The sequence below is a fragment of the Zonotrichia leucophrys genome, chromosome 7 (genome assembly GCF_028769735.1).
Source record: "Zonotrichia leucophrys gambelii isolate GWCS_2022_RI chromosome 7, RI_Zleu_2.0, whole genome shotgun sequence".
Taxonomy (NCBI): Eukaryota; Metazoa; Chordata; class Aves; order Passeriformes; family Passerellidae; genus Zonotrichia; species Zonotrichia leucophrys.
The window spans coordinates 37717073-37733435 of NC_088177.1; the positions used below are offsets into that span (position 1 = coordinate 37717073).

At 42.6% G+C, this 16363-nt stretch overlaps 1 protein-coding gene across 5 annotated transcripts in view; it reads left to right on the forward strand.

Moving 5' to 3' along the window:
• Window positions 1–16363, forward strand: part of AGAP1 (ArfGAP with GTPase domain, ankyrin repeat and PH domain 1) — a 335965-nt gene that overhangs the window by 13954 nt on the left and 305648 nt on the right. Inside the window, exon 1 of one of the 5 annotated variants that reach the window (XM_064719069.1) lies at window positions 9795–10044. The exons of the other annotated variants lie outside the window; for them this stretch is intronic. Coding sequence (XP_064575139.1) covers window positions 9996–10044 — 49 coding nt within the window. The 5' untranslated portion in view covers window positions 9795–9995. Of the gene's footprint in view, window positions 1–9794; window positions 10045–16363 lie in introns of those variants that run through there. 5 annotated transcript variants of the gene reach the window in all.

Below are 16363 nucleotides of genomic sequence, written 5' to 3' on the forward strand. Positions count from 1 at the left end.
TGGCTGTAATAGCTTGTGAGTAATTCCTGTGGAGCTGTAAAAATGGAATTTATTGGTCAAGGTAGCTGTGTATGCCTGAGCTGTGGGATAGTGAGTGGTTTCCTCACTTGCAAGGAGCATTTGTGCTCCGTTTGCCTCCAAGCAGGACAAACAGGCCGTTGAGCATCGGTGGTGGCTGGAATGCAGCAGCTTCAGTGTACATGGCTTTTACTCTCCCAAACTTCTGGAGTGCTTGCAGGCTGTTGGCTTTTGGAAGCAAAAAGAAGCCAAATTCCTGTAATAGTCAAGGACAAACAGCTGTTCTGGGAGACTTTGAGATAGGAACTAAAATGACCTAACTTGAGAGAATTTTAAAGGCTTCTGGATTATCACTTTGGTGTGCTTAAATGTTGTGAAGGGATTTGCTGGATCCAGTTGTGCTTCTGGTCCCTGTGATTGCCAACTTTCAGACCAGTTTCTATATTTAGACATTTATGTGTGCTATGTGATAATGAGCAGCTGATGTAAAAGCAAATATTTTTAACTGCTTGGCCCTTGTTTAATTTGGATCCTACATCCACTTGTCAGCAAATGTATGAATTTGGAGTTAACTTTTACCTGTTTAAAATAAAACCCAGTGTGTTAATTCCTTTAAAAGAACAGTAAATCAAATTACTTGTATTTATGTTGCATTCAAGTGGGAGGTGATGGGGGATATTCCTAAGAAGGCATAGATAAGGGCTAATGACAAATTGTCATTTGATGGAAATAACTGAGATTGAAAATCAGATCTGTTCCCTGTAAAATGTTTTTCATCCAGGGGCTGACTTGCATAAAGGCAACAAACTGTTTGAGCTTCTGCTCTTTGTTTACTCCTGGGGAGGTGGAAGCTTTATGTTGAGAAAAGGACCCAGAATTTGTTGTCTCCTCATAACATGTGGCTGATTGCTAATCTTATGGAAATGATGTATTGAGCAGATGAGACCTGATTAATAATAAATAAAGATGCTGAGAGTGATTTGGTGGGGGGGGGAAATTAAGCTTTTATTTTAATTCTTTTTAAACCCCCACAGAGTAAAGCCTCTTTAAGCTAGTCAGGTAAGCATAGTCTGTAACCTGAGGATTATATTACTCTGCTCCTTTGTGCCTTAGAATTACTACAACCTCCATTCAGCTTGAATTGAAAATGAGGTGATGTGCTGCTTCATTCCCAGGTTGGATTTAGCTGGAAATAATACTACAAATGTGCAAGACTTGTGGTAGAGTTGAGCAGCAGAATATAAACTTGCTAAAAACAGATGCAGATCCTCACAGCCCTCTGAGAGCGTAGCTGAAGAGTGGGTGAGCCTGTGATATTTAATTTAATTTGCTGCTGGAGGGCTCTGGGCTCTGTTTGCTGAATTGCTGTCTTACACCTCAATGTGCTTTTCCTCAAGGAGCAGAGCAGGGGAGGATGCTGCACAGGAGCTCTTGCTGCTGAGCACCTCAGTGTGAAATAACTCCCAGGCCCTAACAAACCTGTTTCTCTGGGAGAGAAGGTCCTTCCAACCCAAACCGTGTTGAGGAGAGGAAATCTAGTCTTCATTCCAAGTGTTTGATTAGCCCTGACTATGGAGAACTTCTTGGAGGATGGTCAGGTTGTCTGCTAGACTTGTGAGTGAAAGTTGCAGGTTGTTACCATCTCAACACCCCCTGTAGTGAAGAACAAAGGATTTCTCTCACTTGGAAAATCTGTATCCTAGGTTTGAGTGAAATCAGGAGCGTGTTCCTGAATCATGTAATGCTAATGCTGCTCCGGTGTTGGCTACTTTGGATGGTGTAATCTAAGTAATTTTGTAATGAATGCCTGACTGTGGTAATCCCTTAATGGTGAGATAATTGCAGCACTTAGAGGAGCAACTGTTGGCCAAAATACACAATTAAGTTTTGCATTGGGTAGCTGGAATTTTGTGGAAAATGATTATTTATCTCCAAGTTCATGAGTCCCAAGTAGATTTGACTCACTCAGTCCCTCTTCCCTCCTACAAAATCAGAGGGCTCTGTAGCTGATTCCTCTGTCAGTGGCTCTGGGAAACCACGGAGTGCTGTGGAGATGAGAATTCTGCCAATATAAACTTTCCATGGAAACATTTATCAGGAAATTTGATTGAATGAAAAAATAAGCTAACAGGCCAGCCTAGAGCAGCCTTCTCATGTTGTCCTAATGCTTCCTTTTGCCTGGCTAACCTGATACTGAGGTGTTTGAGTAGTCTGATAATGGAGGAGTGCAGATAGAGCCCAGTCAGGGCAGCCACCCTGCTCAGAACATACATCATCAGCTTTTCAGAAATGTCATCTTGTATTGCAGTGAAAAACACAGGGTTCGTGTCTTCAGCTTCTTGGTACAGGTTAAATTTGCATCACAGCTTCCAAAGCTTTAGTGAAAGGTTCTCTGCATTGCTGAACAGTCACCCTTACAATTTTCACCTTTTATGTTGAAGATATGATACCAGGGGTTAGGAACTTGAAGTGTTAAGTGTTTGTGAGCAGAATGCACAGTTCACAGGATTTCAGGGTAAATCAATGAATTTCCTTTGCTGTTGTACTCACAGTAAAGCTAGGAGTGTTGGAAGTTTCATTTACATTATTTTCTAAATACTCAGGGTTCAGATCATGTGTTAAGATTGATTTTTTTTAATTGTAGAAGTGCTGAGTGGAGATAAATGGTCTCACTAACTGTAATATGTCTGCTACAAATACTGTGCTGCATTTCTGTGCAATTTCTTTCCCTCTACTTGTTCTAAAACCTTTCCTAAAACCTGTGATTCTCATGTTGATACTCTCAAATTCTAAAATCTAAACTTGCGGAAAAATGTTGCAATGAGGGAAGAGCTGCAAATTTTGAACAGTGTTGCCAAATCCAAGGCAATCTGATTTCTAATGTGTTACTCTTGAATATTCAGAGTATGCAAACAGGAGGAAGCTTTCTCTTACAAAGTTTGTGTCCTTTGGGGGGTGAGAGACATCTGAGACAAATCTGTTGATATAATGTTACTGAATTTCTGCTAGATAGCTATTAGTTAATCTGCACAACTTTTTTTTGTTGTTGTTTAAAAACAGATTTCAAGTCGTTAATATGTATTTTCCACTTTATATTTTTTTCCTGGAGATGGAAGGATGGCTTGGGGGTGTGAGTAAAACCCCAGACCCAGTGCTTTGGCAGTGGCAGGGAGCTCTCGCTGCAGAGGTGGCTTTGTCACTCAGTGTGAATCTCTACTGCTCAGTATTGTGAGACACCTCAGCATTCAGTAGAGAATGCTCATCCCCACTGAACTCCAGCACCTTCCAGATGACTTGGATCTTCATTTCTAGGTGAGGTTTAATGAAAACACATTCTGGCTTACTGCTAGGAGCCTTGGCCTTTTTCAAATGCAGCTGCTGCTAATTTTAGCTCGTGTGTTCTTGAAATGCCACTAGTAGCTACATACTTAATAACACTGAAAATAAAGGGACTTTTCACTCCCTGCAAGATGTATTAGAAGCCATGGTGCTATGCAGCAGTTTTGTGTTGAATTCCAGCGTGGTTGAAGCTTAGGAGTTCTCAACTGCCTTGCCCTGGGGTTTCTGTGCAGTTTCAGTAATTGCTCAGGCTGTGCAGGCTTCAGGCACTGTAGCTGTGCCAGAATGTGGATTAAATGCAAGTCCTGACCCTGTGGGACAAGGGTCAGCACGTTGGAAGTGACCCCTGTGTTGCATCCAGATGAAAACCTAGCAGGAATTAATCTAACAAGTGCATTTTTCCTGAAGTTGAACCATTTCACTGAAAGCTTATTTCAGTTTGCAATAATTCACTGTTTGCCTAAGAGAATTAGAACTTTCATTTGTCATGAACCAGAGTGAAGAATTATATAGCAGGCTGCTACTGGTTTATGTCTGAAAATAATTGTGAATAATTCCTGCTTGGGCTCTGGCAGTGTTAGTGTGAAAGCTGGCTGAGATCAACCATGGCCTGTGTTACTGCGGTGTCAGAACCTCCCAGCTCTGTGGGGGGAGTGTTTGCCAACACCTGGTGATAATCCCCCCTTGTCCTAGACTGAGGGGAATAAAAGCTTTGGAAATGACATCCTTTTCCTGATGGCAGGAGCTGAGGTGCCACTGTTTGTCCTGGTTTAAAGGTGGTCTGGGTGAGCAGAGGGCTGGGTGCTGCTCCTCAGGGCCTTTGGTAATTTTAATTATTTGCTGTATAATTCAAGGTCAGTTTTTCCTCAGGTTACCTAGAAAGAAGCACTCACCATTCAGAACTGGTTTTTATTCCTCTCTGTCTAGGACAACAGGGGATTATCACCAGGTGTTTGTAAATAGACAGACAGTGTGTATTGGACACTTAAATCTGATCAAGGGCTTGATCCTGTAATCGCTCACAGTGATTATCTTTACAAACAAATCTGCAGAATGCTGCTTTATTTCCTAGAAATACACAGCAAGTGAGAAGGGCTGATGCTTTGTTTGTCAACAGGAAGTGTTTTCTGGTGGGAATGTTTCACTTGGCACTGGAAGTGTGGCTGGTTTGGGTTTGTTTGTGGGCTCAGCCCGATGGACAGGGTGAGCATTGAGCAGTGAGAGTTGTTTCTTTTCTGGCTGAGCCGTAACGCTGCACAGGGCCCCAGTCTCTGGCGTTTCAGACCACAGCCAGGTTGGACACCTTCAGTTTGTGCAGAAAGCAGGGCTGTGATCTGTGTGCTGATCAGGGCAGCAATCGATTTGCCTTGGCCGCTGGCTGCTACTCACAGCTAATTCTTATTTCAGTTTTGTGGAGCTGCAGAATTCCTTCGCTCTTGAGTCATGTCTCACATCGATTGGGACTCAGGCACTTGGAGAAGGTTTTTAGCCAAACAATGGTACTTTTTAGGACTTGGTCAGATGCTCACTTGGCTGTAGCTGTTGCAAGATGATAACTGCAATAATAAATATTGCAAAGAAATTGGATCTTATTGCATTCTCTGAGCAGTTATGAGAAGGACTTAATTAGAGTTCTGGGAAAGAGATGAAGATCAGCCTGATGTGGCTGAACTGGGAAAAAAGCATTTTGACTTTGGCCTAGTAACTGTGCAGTGAAAAGAATTTATATTGACTTTGAACAACTGAAGTGAAATAAAAAAGTCACAATACTAGGGGAGTCTGGTACTACTGTAATGAATTGGGACTTGGCTGGGTTTATTTGTTTGTTTGGGTTTTTTTTAGAAATGACAGAATCAGGCTAATAATTATTAAACCTTTGCCTAGGAGCAGTGAAATTGCTATGGAAGGATCTCAGATGCTTTTTTTAAATAGTGGTAAATACAGTATAAGAATCAAGCCAAGGGGCCAATGCTCAGCTCTGAATTAGTGTTTTCAGCTTAGGCTTATAACTGAAAAAAGAGTACACATGCATGTTAAAAGGTCAGTACAAATTTGATTTCTTTGCTTGCTTTAAGACTCAGCTATAAGAGCTTTATACCTTTTGCTTCATTAGCAATGTTGACTTGATGATGTTAAAGACGTGCTTGAAAAATAACTTGGCTTATTGGTTTACAGATCAGCTGTTGGATTTTTGATCTGAAATGGAAACAAGTGAAGGAACCCTGGGTGCTGCCCATGTGATGGAACAGGGAGAACCCCAGGCAGGAAGGAAAAAGGAGTGCAAATGTTAAATAACTGAGGGCCACTGCCTTGGTGATTACCCCCAATTCTTGGAAGAACCTTCTAATGAGGGTCCCTGTGAGATTTGTGCTACCAGCTCCTGATGGGGATGGGCTGTGGTTCTCCACGAGATCTCGGGGAGGTTCCAGGTTTTAGGAATGTTTGTTTGCATGGGAGGGCCGATGATAAGCAGGGAGCTGCAGAGGGAGGTGGGCGCCTGTCCAAGCTAATAAACACACTCTGAGTGTAATTAGGGCTTGGATGGAAGGGGAGAGTGAGGAGCATCTGCAGCCCCTGGCTCAGGAGCTCATTAGTGTGAGAGATGAATTATTGAAGGCAGATGTTCCCAGAGCGTTCTCCAGCCCTGTGCTCATGGAAAAGGTGATGATTGGCCTCAGTTGGTTGATGGCTGAGGAGGAAATGCAGAAAACATCTTAAACTACCAGGAATTGCTGCTCTTTACAGTAGATTCCAGTGAGGGGTGGGTGACTTCAGTTCAGCCTCAACTTACTTAAATCAAACTACCTGGTTGAATTCAGGCTTTCCTTGAATTCTTGTCCCTTTCATTTTTTTAAAATTTTAATTGGCAAATTTGTCATTCCAAAATAAAGATGCCATGAAATGAATGCCCTGTCTTCTCCATAAATGAACTCTGTTACAGGGGAATTCCCTATAAGGATGAGGTAAGGATCATGGAGTGTGGCTGTACCAAATGTAATATGGATTAATTAAATAAAATTAATTTCAAAATCATTTTCCTGGCAGATTCCTGAATTTTGAATTTCAGTAGGCCTGGCAAATAGCTTAATTTACTATGTTTCATAATAATCTAGATCTGTCTCACTGACTTGTTCTCATATTGAAAAAAATAAAATGACATCAACTACTTTTTCCATCTCTCTTTGTTCATGCTGGGGGTGAATTTCTTTGACAGGCTGCTTTGAGTGAGACATGCTCTGGCAGACAGCTTCAAAAATAGAGCTCTGCTAACACCTAGGTTTTAGCATAACAATGGCTGAGGATGAAAACTGTTGAAATATTGATGTGAAGTGTAAGCCAGGATGGTGACAAAAGGATCTATAGTATGTATAGGTACAAACCTAAAAAGTATGTAAAATGTAAAGCAAATTCATACCATTTTGGAACAATACACCAAGAAATATCTGTCTGCCACCCCTGTTAAGCAGGATATCAGAAGCTTTTGAAAGGTCAGATTGGAGCTTTGTAATAAAAAGATAAATACACAGAATGGATTGTGCTGACCATTTGGCCAAGACTCGCTGCTGCTGGGGGCTCATTTTTGCCCACGCAGTTGGTTTAGGTCACTCTGAAAGCCTGCAGTATTTTGAGGATAAGCTGCTCAGTTCATGAGCGAGCATTCTGTGGTTTGCCTCACATCCAAGGCATCTGTGGGAAGTGCTGTTGTGTGTGGTGGCTGCCAATGCACTTGGAAAGCAGAGCTCCAAACCAGCCCGTGGTTTGGTTCTGCCCGACCTCTGGGCTGAAGCAGCCAAGGGCAGCTGCCTGTTCTCTGCAGCTCTGTGTTGGGCAGCAGGAGCAAGAAAACTTAAGACTTGAAATTGCTGGTCCAGAATTGTTCCCTGTGAGGGTGGGCAGGCCCTGGCACAGGTGCCCAGAGCAGCTGTGGCTGCCCCTGATCCCTGGCAGTGGCCAGGCCAGGCTGGATGGGGCTGGGAGCAGCCTGGGACAGTGGAAGGTATCTGTGGAACAAGGTGGAATTTATTGTCCCTTCCAGCCCAAACCATTCCATGATAAGCTGTTTGTCATGTCTGTGTATGGAAAACAGAAAAGCCAACTTTGCTGTGAGCGTGGGGCGTGTGCAGGAGCTGAAGTTGTTGCTCCAGGATTAGCCCTGCAGGTGTTTCCCTGCAGCTGAAAGCAAGCCTCTGCTGCATCAACAAAGGGCAGCAAACAGCCAAAGCAGTGAATAAACAGTGCTGTGCAATGGCTGAATTACATTTATCAGTTGATAATAGTGGGAAAGCCTTTTAAAGAATGCTGAGGAGTTAATGCCGTTGGCTTGGCTGATGCTGTAACCTTCTGATGATCAGCTATAAAATAATTCCAGCAAGGAGGAATCAGCTTCCTGAACTGATAACTCATAAATAATGCTAGAGGAAATCACTAGCTCCTACCTGGGAAGGTTTACTGAAGTAACAGATATAACTGAAAAAGTGCATGGAGTGTTTAGCCCTAGATAATTATCTATCATTGTAAAGCTGAATAAAGTCTTCTGTGGTTGATCATGACTGCTTTAAAGACATGAAGCAACGCTCTCATGATGTAACACTTGCTAAAGGGTTCAAAATTAACCAAATAGTGATAATTGAAGAGTAAAGTGAAAAGACAGCATTTTGAACATATTTTCTGCTAGAAATAAGTAGCAACTCTGAGTCAGTAAATCTCCTTACATAGCTCTTATACTACAGAAACTAAAAAACCAGACTTGACCCAATAACACCTGGATAAGTAGGAACTGAATAGAGGAACAAGACTGAAGAACTGATTGAACTAGCTTTCCTCTGTAGGTTGGTGTATTAAGTTTCATCTAATTTAATTTAACAAATATAAAGCTATTATGTATGTCTTGTACAAAGGATGGAGGGTAATGAGAGCATTTGTTGGCTTGTATATTTTTTAAAAATACTGTTAAAGGAGATTACGATCAGAGTTCTATTGAATAAAGTTGGTTACATTGAAAAGAATCTATGGGGCATTTGTAATCTGAGGAGTGAATAGAAAGAAGGCAAAGTTCTGTGGAATCCTTTTATTAATTTTTCTGACTTAAACAGCTAGGTATCTTATAGCCTATGTGCTATTGTAAATAACTGAGGTCCAGTTTTGCTTCCTTGCTGCCTGTTATGGAACTAGTTAAGGTACAATGCATTTACTTTATTTGAGCTGAAATCTGCATGAGCACCATTCTGAGAATGGAGGGAGAAAGGAATAAAAGAAGGGACCTGCACAAGGGATTCTTGTAAGGAATAAGAGAATGTGGTTTCTGCTTCAGGTTGTATTGTGCCTCTCCAGTGTGTTGCAGTTGGTGTTTCTGGTCCTCTCTGTTCTGTTTTAAACCATCTGAGGTGTGCATTGGTTACAGCCAGAAAGATGGAAGGTGCAGTGATCGAGTTCTCTCTGTCAGGGAAGGTACAAGTGGAGAAACTTGTGAATCATGCCAAGATTCAGCTTGATGTGAGTGTTAATGGAGTGTCCCTGCTGAGGTGGGGTGGACTGGCTGATCCATAGCAGCCTCAGTGATCCTGCCTCCATGGCCCTCCTCCAACCTGCTGTTTGTAAAACTGGCACTCCCAATCCTGGCCTGCCCTTCAGTGCTTTGGAAATTTGAGGCTTTGCAGAAAGCAGTGGCTGTTTCCAGTAAGAAAGAGGCTGTAATTACTTGAACAAAACTTGACTGACATCTGAACAAGATGTATCTGCTGAGGGCTCACGGCCAAGCGTGGATTTGTACTTAAGCGGATGTAATTGCATGGACTTTGTACTGGATTGTTTGACAGATTAAATTTCTATGATAGTGGGAGATAACAGGAGGTCACAGTCCAAGAATAAGGTTCTGAAGTGTATGTGTTCACAGCTGGGGTGCTAATCTGATTAATTGAGAGCTGATTCAATTCATCATAAATTCATGTCGTTGGATCCAAGAGTGTCAGTGCCAATTGTCAATGCCAGTTATGTGCGAGGTCTGTGCATTGAGAATGGCCCTTTGCACTCGTGCTGGGAAAATCTGAGCGGGGTCTCCACTTGGTAGCATCTAAAGCCTGAAGTAAGCACAGCTGGCATGCAAGGTTATGCTAAAAAAAGGTTTGTTTGGGTTTTTTTTACCCTGCTTATCAGGCTGAGAACCACATGGATATCGGGCAGCCTTTCACTGTCAGATACAGAGTGCAATATAAATCAGTCTGGCTGTGGCATTAAGGAAATGGGAGGTCTTAGATGTGGTCAGTGGTGCTGGGTATCAGCAGCCAGGCTCTGATAGCAGCTGCTGTTCTATTTTTGGAAGCCCTGAGGAGCAGAGATCCCCAGGTGCTGATTTGCTGCCTCTGAGGTCAGTGCATGGGGAGCTGGGCCTGGCACGGGACAGCCGCAGCCTCTGCCTGCAGTGCCAGCCCCGTGCTGCAGACGGGGGCACCTGGGAGTCTGCTCTTATGTAAGAGCAGGAGACGATTGCCTGGATGATGCAGAAGGAGCTGGGGAGCTCTGGGTGGCTGAAGGTGGCACCTCAGAGAGCTCTGTCCTTCCCTGATGGAGATGTGCTTCCGTCAGCATAGGGGCATCTGAGCGCTGCACAGGCTGGTTCTGCAACTGCTGCTTTGGAAAGGATGTTATTTGCTGCAAAGGAACTGGAAGAAGATGGCATTTCCAATATAGGTATGATGTTTTTCAGCTTTCAGTCCAGTTTCTGTTCTGCAGTAATGTCTTTGAGCAGGTTTCCTATTTAGAAACAGACTGATTTTTAAGTAATGCACTAATGAAGGATTGCTTGGAACACAAACAAATTGATCTTGCCAGAATTACTCAGGCAGGTACCTTGCTGCTGGATCTGATGAAAATTCAGTACTCTCTGTAGGTATTCAGCTCGTGTCATGTGACAGGGAGATGTGTTTGGTGGAGAGAAATTTAATTTAAGAAACCCCATTAAGTGGATTGTGGGCTAGATGCAGTAATTCAATAAGCTGAAGTGATTCATATGCATTCCTGATCATTTTCAAGAGGCTGTTTTTGCATTGCAGGTAATTTCGTATTTGTACTTAAGGTTTTTGCTTGTGCAAGTGGTAACCTGGAGATGTGGCTGATAGCAGAGGCTTTCTGAAAATCAGGGAGATGGAACTACTGCTTTAGGTTGTGCAGAAGGCAGTAAGGTTCTGTGAATTCTTCTGAAAGCCTGGATAAACAAACAGTGTTACAGTTGGAGAGAAGCTCTGCAGTGAAAACCCTGGAGGAACAGACTAATTTTGTAATAAAAACATCCAAAGAAAGGTAATGATCTGTACAAGGGGAATGTTTGGAAACAGTTAATTGAATTAATTAATGTGTCCTCTTTGCTCATCTGAAAAAAGCTTTTAGAAAGGACTGCAGACATCTGCAGTGCTTTTTAATATTTGATGGGCTTCTACAATTCTCCTTACAGAAAATTCATGACCTGCTCTATTTCTGTGAGGCTGCTTCAGTGAGAGCATGATGGAGATAAGTCAGATGGGTTCCTTATCTTCCTGTTGAGACACCAAATCTCCTGCTGCAGGCTTACTTAGTGCTTTCTTCTCGTGTTTGTGAGCTCTCCAGCACTAGGTAATTTTTAGGGACCTGAAACTGAATGACTTGCCCAGGATGCTGCTTCAGCTGGTCTGGGATGAGTGCTTTGGTCAGGCAGAGCTTCACTGCCTGCTGCTGTTGGGATTCTTGCTGCCAAGAAGATGCTGTGGGGGTTTAGCACAAACCTGAGCAGCAGCTCAGCAGGACTTGTGTATGGAGAGAATGCAGGCAAGTGGATGCAGCAGAATGAATGCTGAATGGAACAGGCTTCAAACAAAACATGATGCTTTGTCTGAGAAAGTCATGGCAACCTGAACTGCTGTCAGTCTGTGGGGCCTGGAATCCTCCTTGGTGATGTGCTTCCCTTGGCTTTCCTTGCTCTCTGGCAAAGGAATCCTCTCTGACATTTGGTTTCTCCTCCTCACGTGGAAAACTTCCAGAGAAGTCCCCTGAGGGCATTTTTTGTGATAATGGTTGGTTAAAGGAAAAGATGCACTATATCTGAAATGTTTGAAAAGAATTGCTTATTCATAGATTTTTTTTTTTTTTTTTTGCTGAGTGAGAAAAATAAGAAGTTTACACAGTAAAACTCCCACTTCTCAAAGTTGTTTACTTTTCTTCAAACCCTTCTTAGAGGTATCTTGTGTATACTATAGCCCAGGATGGAATCGAGTTTTAGTTGTGGGGAATGTGAAGTTTTAGCATTTCACATGACTGTGATATTCACAATTTTAGACTACCCAGAATCTTGCTAACCTGAATTCTGTAGCTGATGAAGTCAGTTTTCCAGTGCTTGAGCATAGTCTGTTATGGAGGAGATTAAAACTGGTTGTTTCTCATCAGGCCAAGGTTTGGAAATGTCACTTGAGTGTTACTGGAGTGGTTCAGGTAAAGGCATTTATGGAATCACTGCAGAATCCTTCACGGTTTGGGATGGAAGGAGCCTTTGAACCTCATCTGCTTCCACCCCTGCCATGGCAGGGACACCTCCCACTGTCCCAGGCTGCTCCAAGCTCCATCCAGCCTGGCCTTGGGCACTGCCAGGGATCCAGGGGCAGCCACAGCTGCTCTGGGCAGTGCCAGGGCCTGCCCACCCTCCCAGGGAACAATTCCCAATTCCCAATATCCCATCCATCCCTGCCCTCTGGCAGTGGGAGCCATTCCCTGTGTGCTGTCCCTCCATCCTTGTCCCCAGTCCCTCTGCAGCTCTCCTGGAGCCCCTGCAGGCTCTGGGAGGGGCTCTGAGCTCTCCTCCTCTCCTTTTCTTTTCCCCAGGCTTAAGGCACCCATTCTAAAAGAAATCCTTGAAATCTGAGTGTATGGATTCATGGCACAGCTGTAATGGTAGCAGGGTCTTCCCCTGGCAGAGCCCAAATGAGCACATGGAATACATCACAATCTGGGAAATGTAACTTTTTACGGGGAGTGGGAGTTTGGGAGGGTTTAGCAGGTTAAGTACAAATCATTAAATAATTGTTTATAGCAGAGTTTCAGTATTTGCTCTGATGAGTTCAGGTGCCTGATGTTACCTGTGTGCTGTAAACAACTCACAGTTACTTTATTATCCTTATATTAGGTAGTTAAAAAATAGCAAAATGAAACTTTTGGCTGGCAGAGCTCAGAGCGCTGTGGTTTCACTGTTCCTGAGCATGCAATCAGTGAGGTTGGAAAAGGGCTCCAGGATCAGCAGTTCAGCCTTTGGCCAGTCAGGCAGACAGAACCTGAGTGCCCATGCAGAGACAATCCTGCAGTGCCATTCAGTTCAGCTTCTTTTCAGAAACATTTCCTATGGAGAGCGTCTGGAAACATAGTGGCAGCAGTGAACACTCAGTTCATGTCTGCAGATGGATTTGAATGTTAAATTTGGGGATAGTAATGAAAATGTGATGTGACAGAAAGTTTGGCATTAATGATGAATAAACTTCATAGGTATAACATAAAAATGGATGCCTGTGCTTTTAAGGATATTCAGTGTTTTTCCTTTAGGGAGCATCCACATTAAGAAATGCCTTTTTTGGGCAGTTCAGAGGTATTGTGAGCCTCAGGCACATTGTTGTTATCCCAGGAGCAACAGGTACAAGTAAATGCAAAGGTGTGATAATGAGCAGTGCTCCTTGCCTGCTGAGGGAGCTGATAATACACAGGATCCATGACTTTGCTTCAGGCAGTCTCTTTGGGAAGATAAAAATATGGAAACCTTAAAAACCCCCAATACAGTAGCAACAACAGCAGCAAAAAATACTGCTACATAAATCCCATCCCCAAACTGTTCCATTTTCTGCTTTTGGAATCAAACACTAATTAACTTCTGCCCAATATGAACTCATCTGAGCTTGGTGCCTGTCAAAAGAACATGCTAATTGTGTAAAGTTAATAACACACAAAAAAATTGGGCTCTTGGTAAATATAAATACATGCTGGTGGTATTTACTGTATTTGGAACTGCAGCTAATATGATGCAGTGTCAGCGTTTATTAGAAATGAGAAATGAGGCTCTGGAGGATTGGCCTGATGCTCATCAGCCTCTTGTCAATTGAACTCTTGGCAGCCCCAGGGCCTGCTTGGATCCTGCGTCCTGGACATCCTGGTGGTGACCAAGTTCAACCACATGGTTTGGAAAATGGATAGCAGGGAATTCTCTTAACTTCCAGAATTTTATGTGCTAGGGAAGGAAATAAGAGTGTTTTAGAGTGGGTTTTGAGAAATTTGTCCTTTCGTGTATAAGTGATAAGTCCTTTCCAAGCCAGGATTTAAGAGAGGCAGACTTAACATGAGGTCTTGAATTGTGGCTGCCCTGGAGTGTTCCAGGCCAGATTGGATGGGGCTTGGAGCAGCCTGGGTGAGTGGAAAGAGGTGAAACTGGATGAGCTTGAAGGTCCCTTCCAACCCAAAGCAGTCTGAGATTCTGAGAGTAGCAGTTATAAATGAATTTGAGGTTCTTATGAAGTCTTCTGTACCAAAGGAATATTGTCAAGCTGCTAAAAGCATCCTGACTCTGGAAAAGAGAAATTTGGATCAGTTTCTGAAGGGCCAGGCTGTGCAGAATAAATGGAGCATTTCAGCTTTGCAGGGACTTCAGGGATTGATTGAAAGTGCTCAGATGCTGGGAACTGGGCAGTGAACTAAAGAAAGAGGAGGGGCTCTGCAACCAGACAAAGAACCTTCCAGTTCATCAGGGTGCTTGTAATAAGTGTGCCTAATCTCCAAAAAAAAAAAAATTAAAATTCTCACTGTTTGTGTGAATAGAGATGAAACATTGCACTAAGGACAGAGCAAGATTGTTTTACTGTAATTAGCAATATTCATAAAATATTGGAAAGTAATTTTTGGCTTGATGGATGCTTTTTTTTAACCAGACAATACTTATGTGACTATATTTATGTGTCTATTGGAGAGCAGAGCAGCAAGATAAATAATAAATCCTGTGGGCAGATCATTCTTGGTCAGTGGGTTGTGCCTGTGCAGAGGAGATGCAGATGTTCCCATGGCCTCTGAAGGTGAAATACTGCTCCCCATCCTGAATCCTCTCTTCCATGAGGAAGCACTGTGTTAGCTGGAGTAGCATTGCCTGAGCAGTATTTACCACTGCCTCCACCAGAACCTCTTCTGATAACCTGTTAAAAAAGGGAACACTTGGGCTTGTTCTGGGTTCATTTGCAGTTATTTTGTGGAGTTTTGCCTTTCCAGTATCCTCAGCTATGACCATCTATGAATTGGGATATAGCAAAGAAATTAACATTCATAACTGGCATATGAATAAAAGCAGATTTGGTTGGTACATGAGGAACTCAAACACCAGTAATGAGGTGACTTTTGGAAGCAGAAGGATGTTGAGGTGAGAGTTTGCTGTGATGTCAGAGCAGTGACAGTCCAAGGACTGACAGGTGAGGCTGAAATCTTGCAGGGACCTGGTGCTGGAGACTCATTGCTAATGAGCATCCAGGGGTTTGGAATCCTTTAAACCTTTAATGCTGGCTCTGGGCCTTGCAGGTCTTGCTTTGATGGGAAATACAATATTTTATTTTAAATACTGTCAGTTTTCTCTAGCTGGAACAGGATGTATAATATGCTGAAGGGAAATGTATAAATATGTGCTGTGTATATGGGAAGAAACAATCTGAGTTATGATCATGTTAAAAGAGTGCTTTTTTGAGAAAATGGCAATGTTGGTACTTGAGTAGATGGATAAATGAAAACCAGCATGCAATCCTGGCAGAGGAGTAAGAATACAAATGACTTTCAACTTAATAAAAAGCCTCTATCAATATTGATGTCTGACTCAGTATAACACTCTCAGTATTTCCAGATCTGGTTATTTGATTATTGACAGGGATGAGTGCAGGAGAAACCTGAAGAAGGATGAGCATGGTGTGTGCTCTGTTGTCAAGAAATATGAGAATGCAGAACTAATTACATATTTAATTTTTTCACAATAAGATAAATTAAAAGCTTTTTTATTAATAAAAACTTGTCCCACCTTCTAAATTTGAAGTCTGTGTGAATATTTTGCTTAAAGCAGCTTCTGCACAGGACGTGCAGTTCTGGGAAAGCATCTGAGGGGGATCATGCACATACAAAACTGTTTGATCTTGGCTCAGGAGCTTTTTTGGTTCATGATCTTTCATTCCCTTAAACAGCTGCCTAATTAGTCAGCCTTAAGGGCCAGTTTATCTGGACATGCTGGAAAGAAATGTGACATTTCTTGTCCCAAACTCTTGGTATTCAGGAGTTAGTACAAAAGGGCGCTTTGGGTTCCTTTTCCTCCTACATCACTGGGGGAAGATCAGCCTGGGATGGATATTTAAACCAGTGTTAGTAAATCACTGTGGCCTTTCCCCTGCTTCTGTGACTAATTTTTACTCCTTTTTTTGCTTACTTTCCTGTTACAAAATTTTCACTTTTTTCCCCACACATGAAGCTTACTTATGAAGTGAAATTTGATTGTTTTTAAATTTCTTTATGTCATAGCTTGAAAATATTTTATTGTATTTTCAAACTCAACACATCTGTAAAGCCATGGGGAATTTAAATTACATCAGCCTGACTTAAACAGCAAGTGGTTAGTTCTCATGGAAACTGGGCAGAAATCTTGAAGGATTCTGATACAGAATGCCAAGCATCTTCATCCTTAGCCCCAAATCAATCCCAGTTGGGAATATTCTGTTTTCAGGCAGGGATTAGTGCTGGATGCCTTCAGGTGCTGGTTCCTTGTGGGGTTCCTCTCAGCCAGCACCAGCCTGGAGCAGGTAATGTCAGAGCAGGTTTGATCAAGCACAATATGAACAAACTCACAAACACAGGTTCACTCTCAGGTGAAAACTCTGCCAGGCATGGAGGAACAGCTAAAAATCAGATTTAGGAGCAATACACTTTAAAAGATAAAGTAATGCAGCCTGTTGGCATCCTTGTAAGGAAAAACAAACCTCTAGGTGAATCC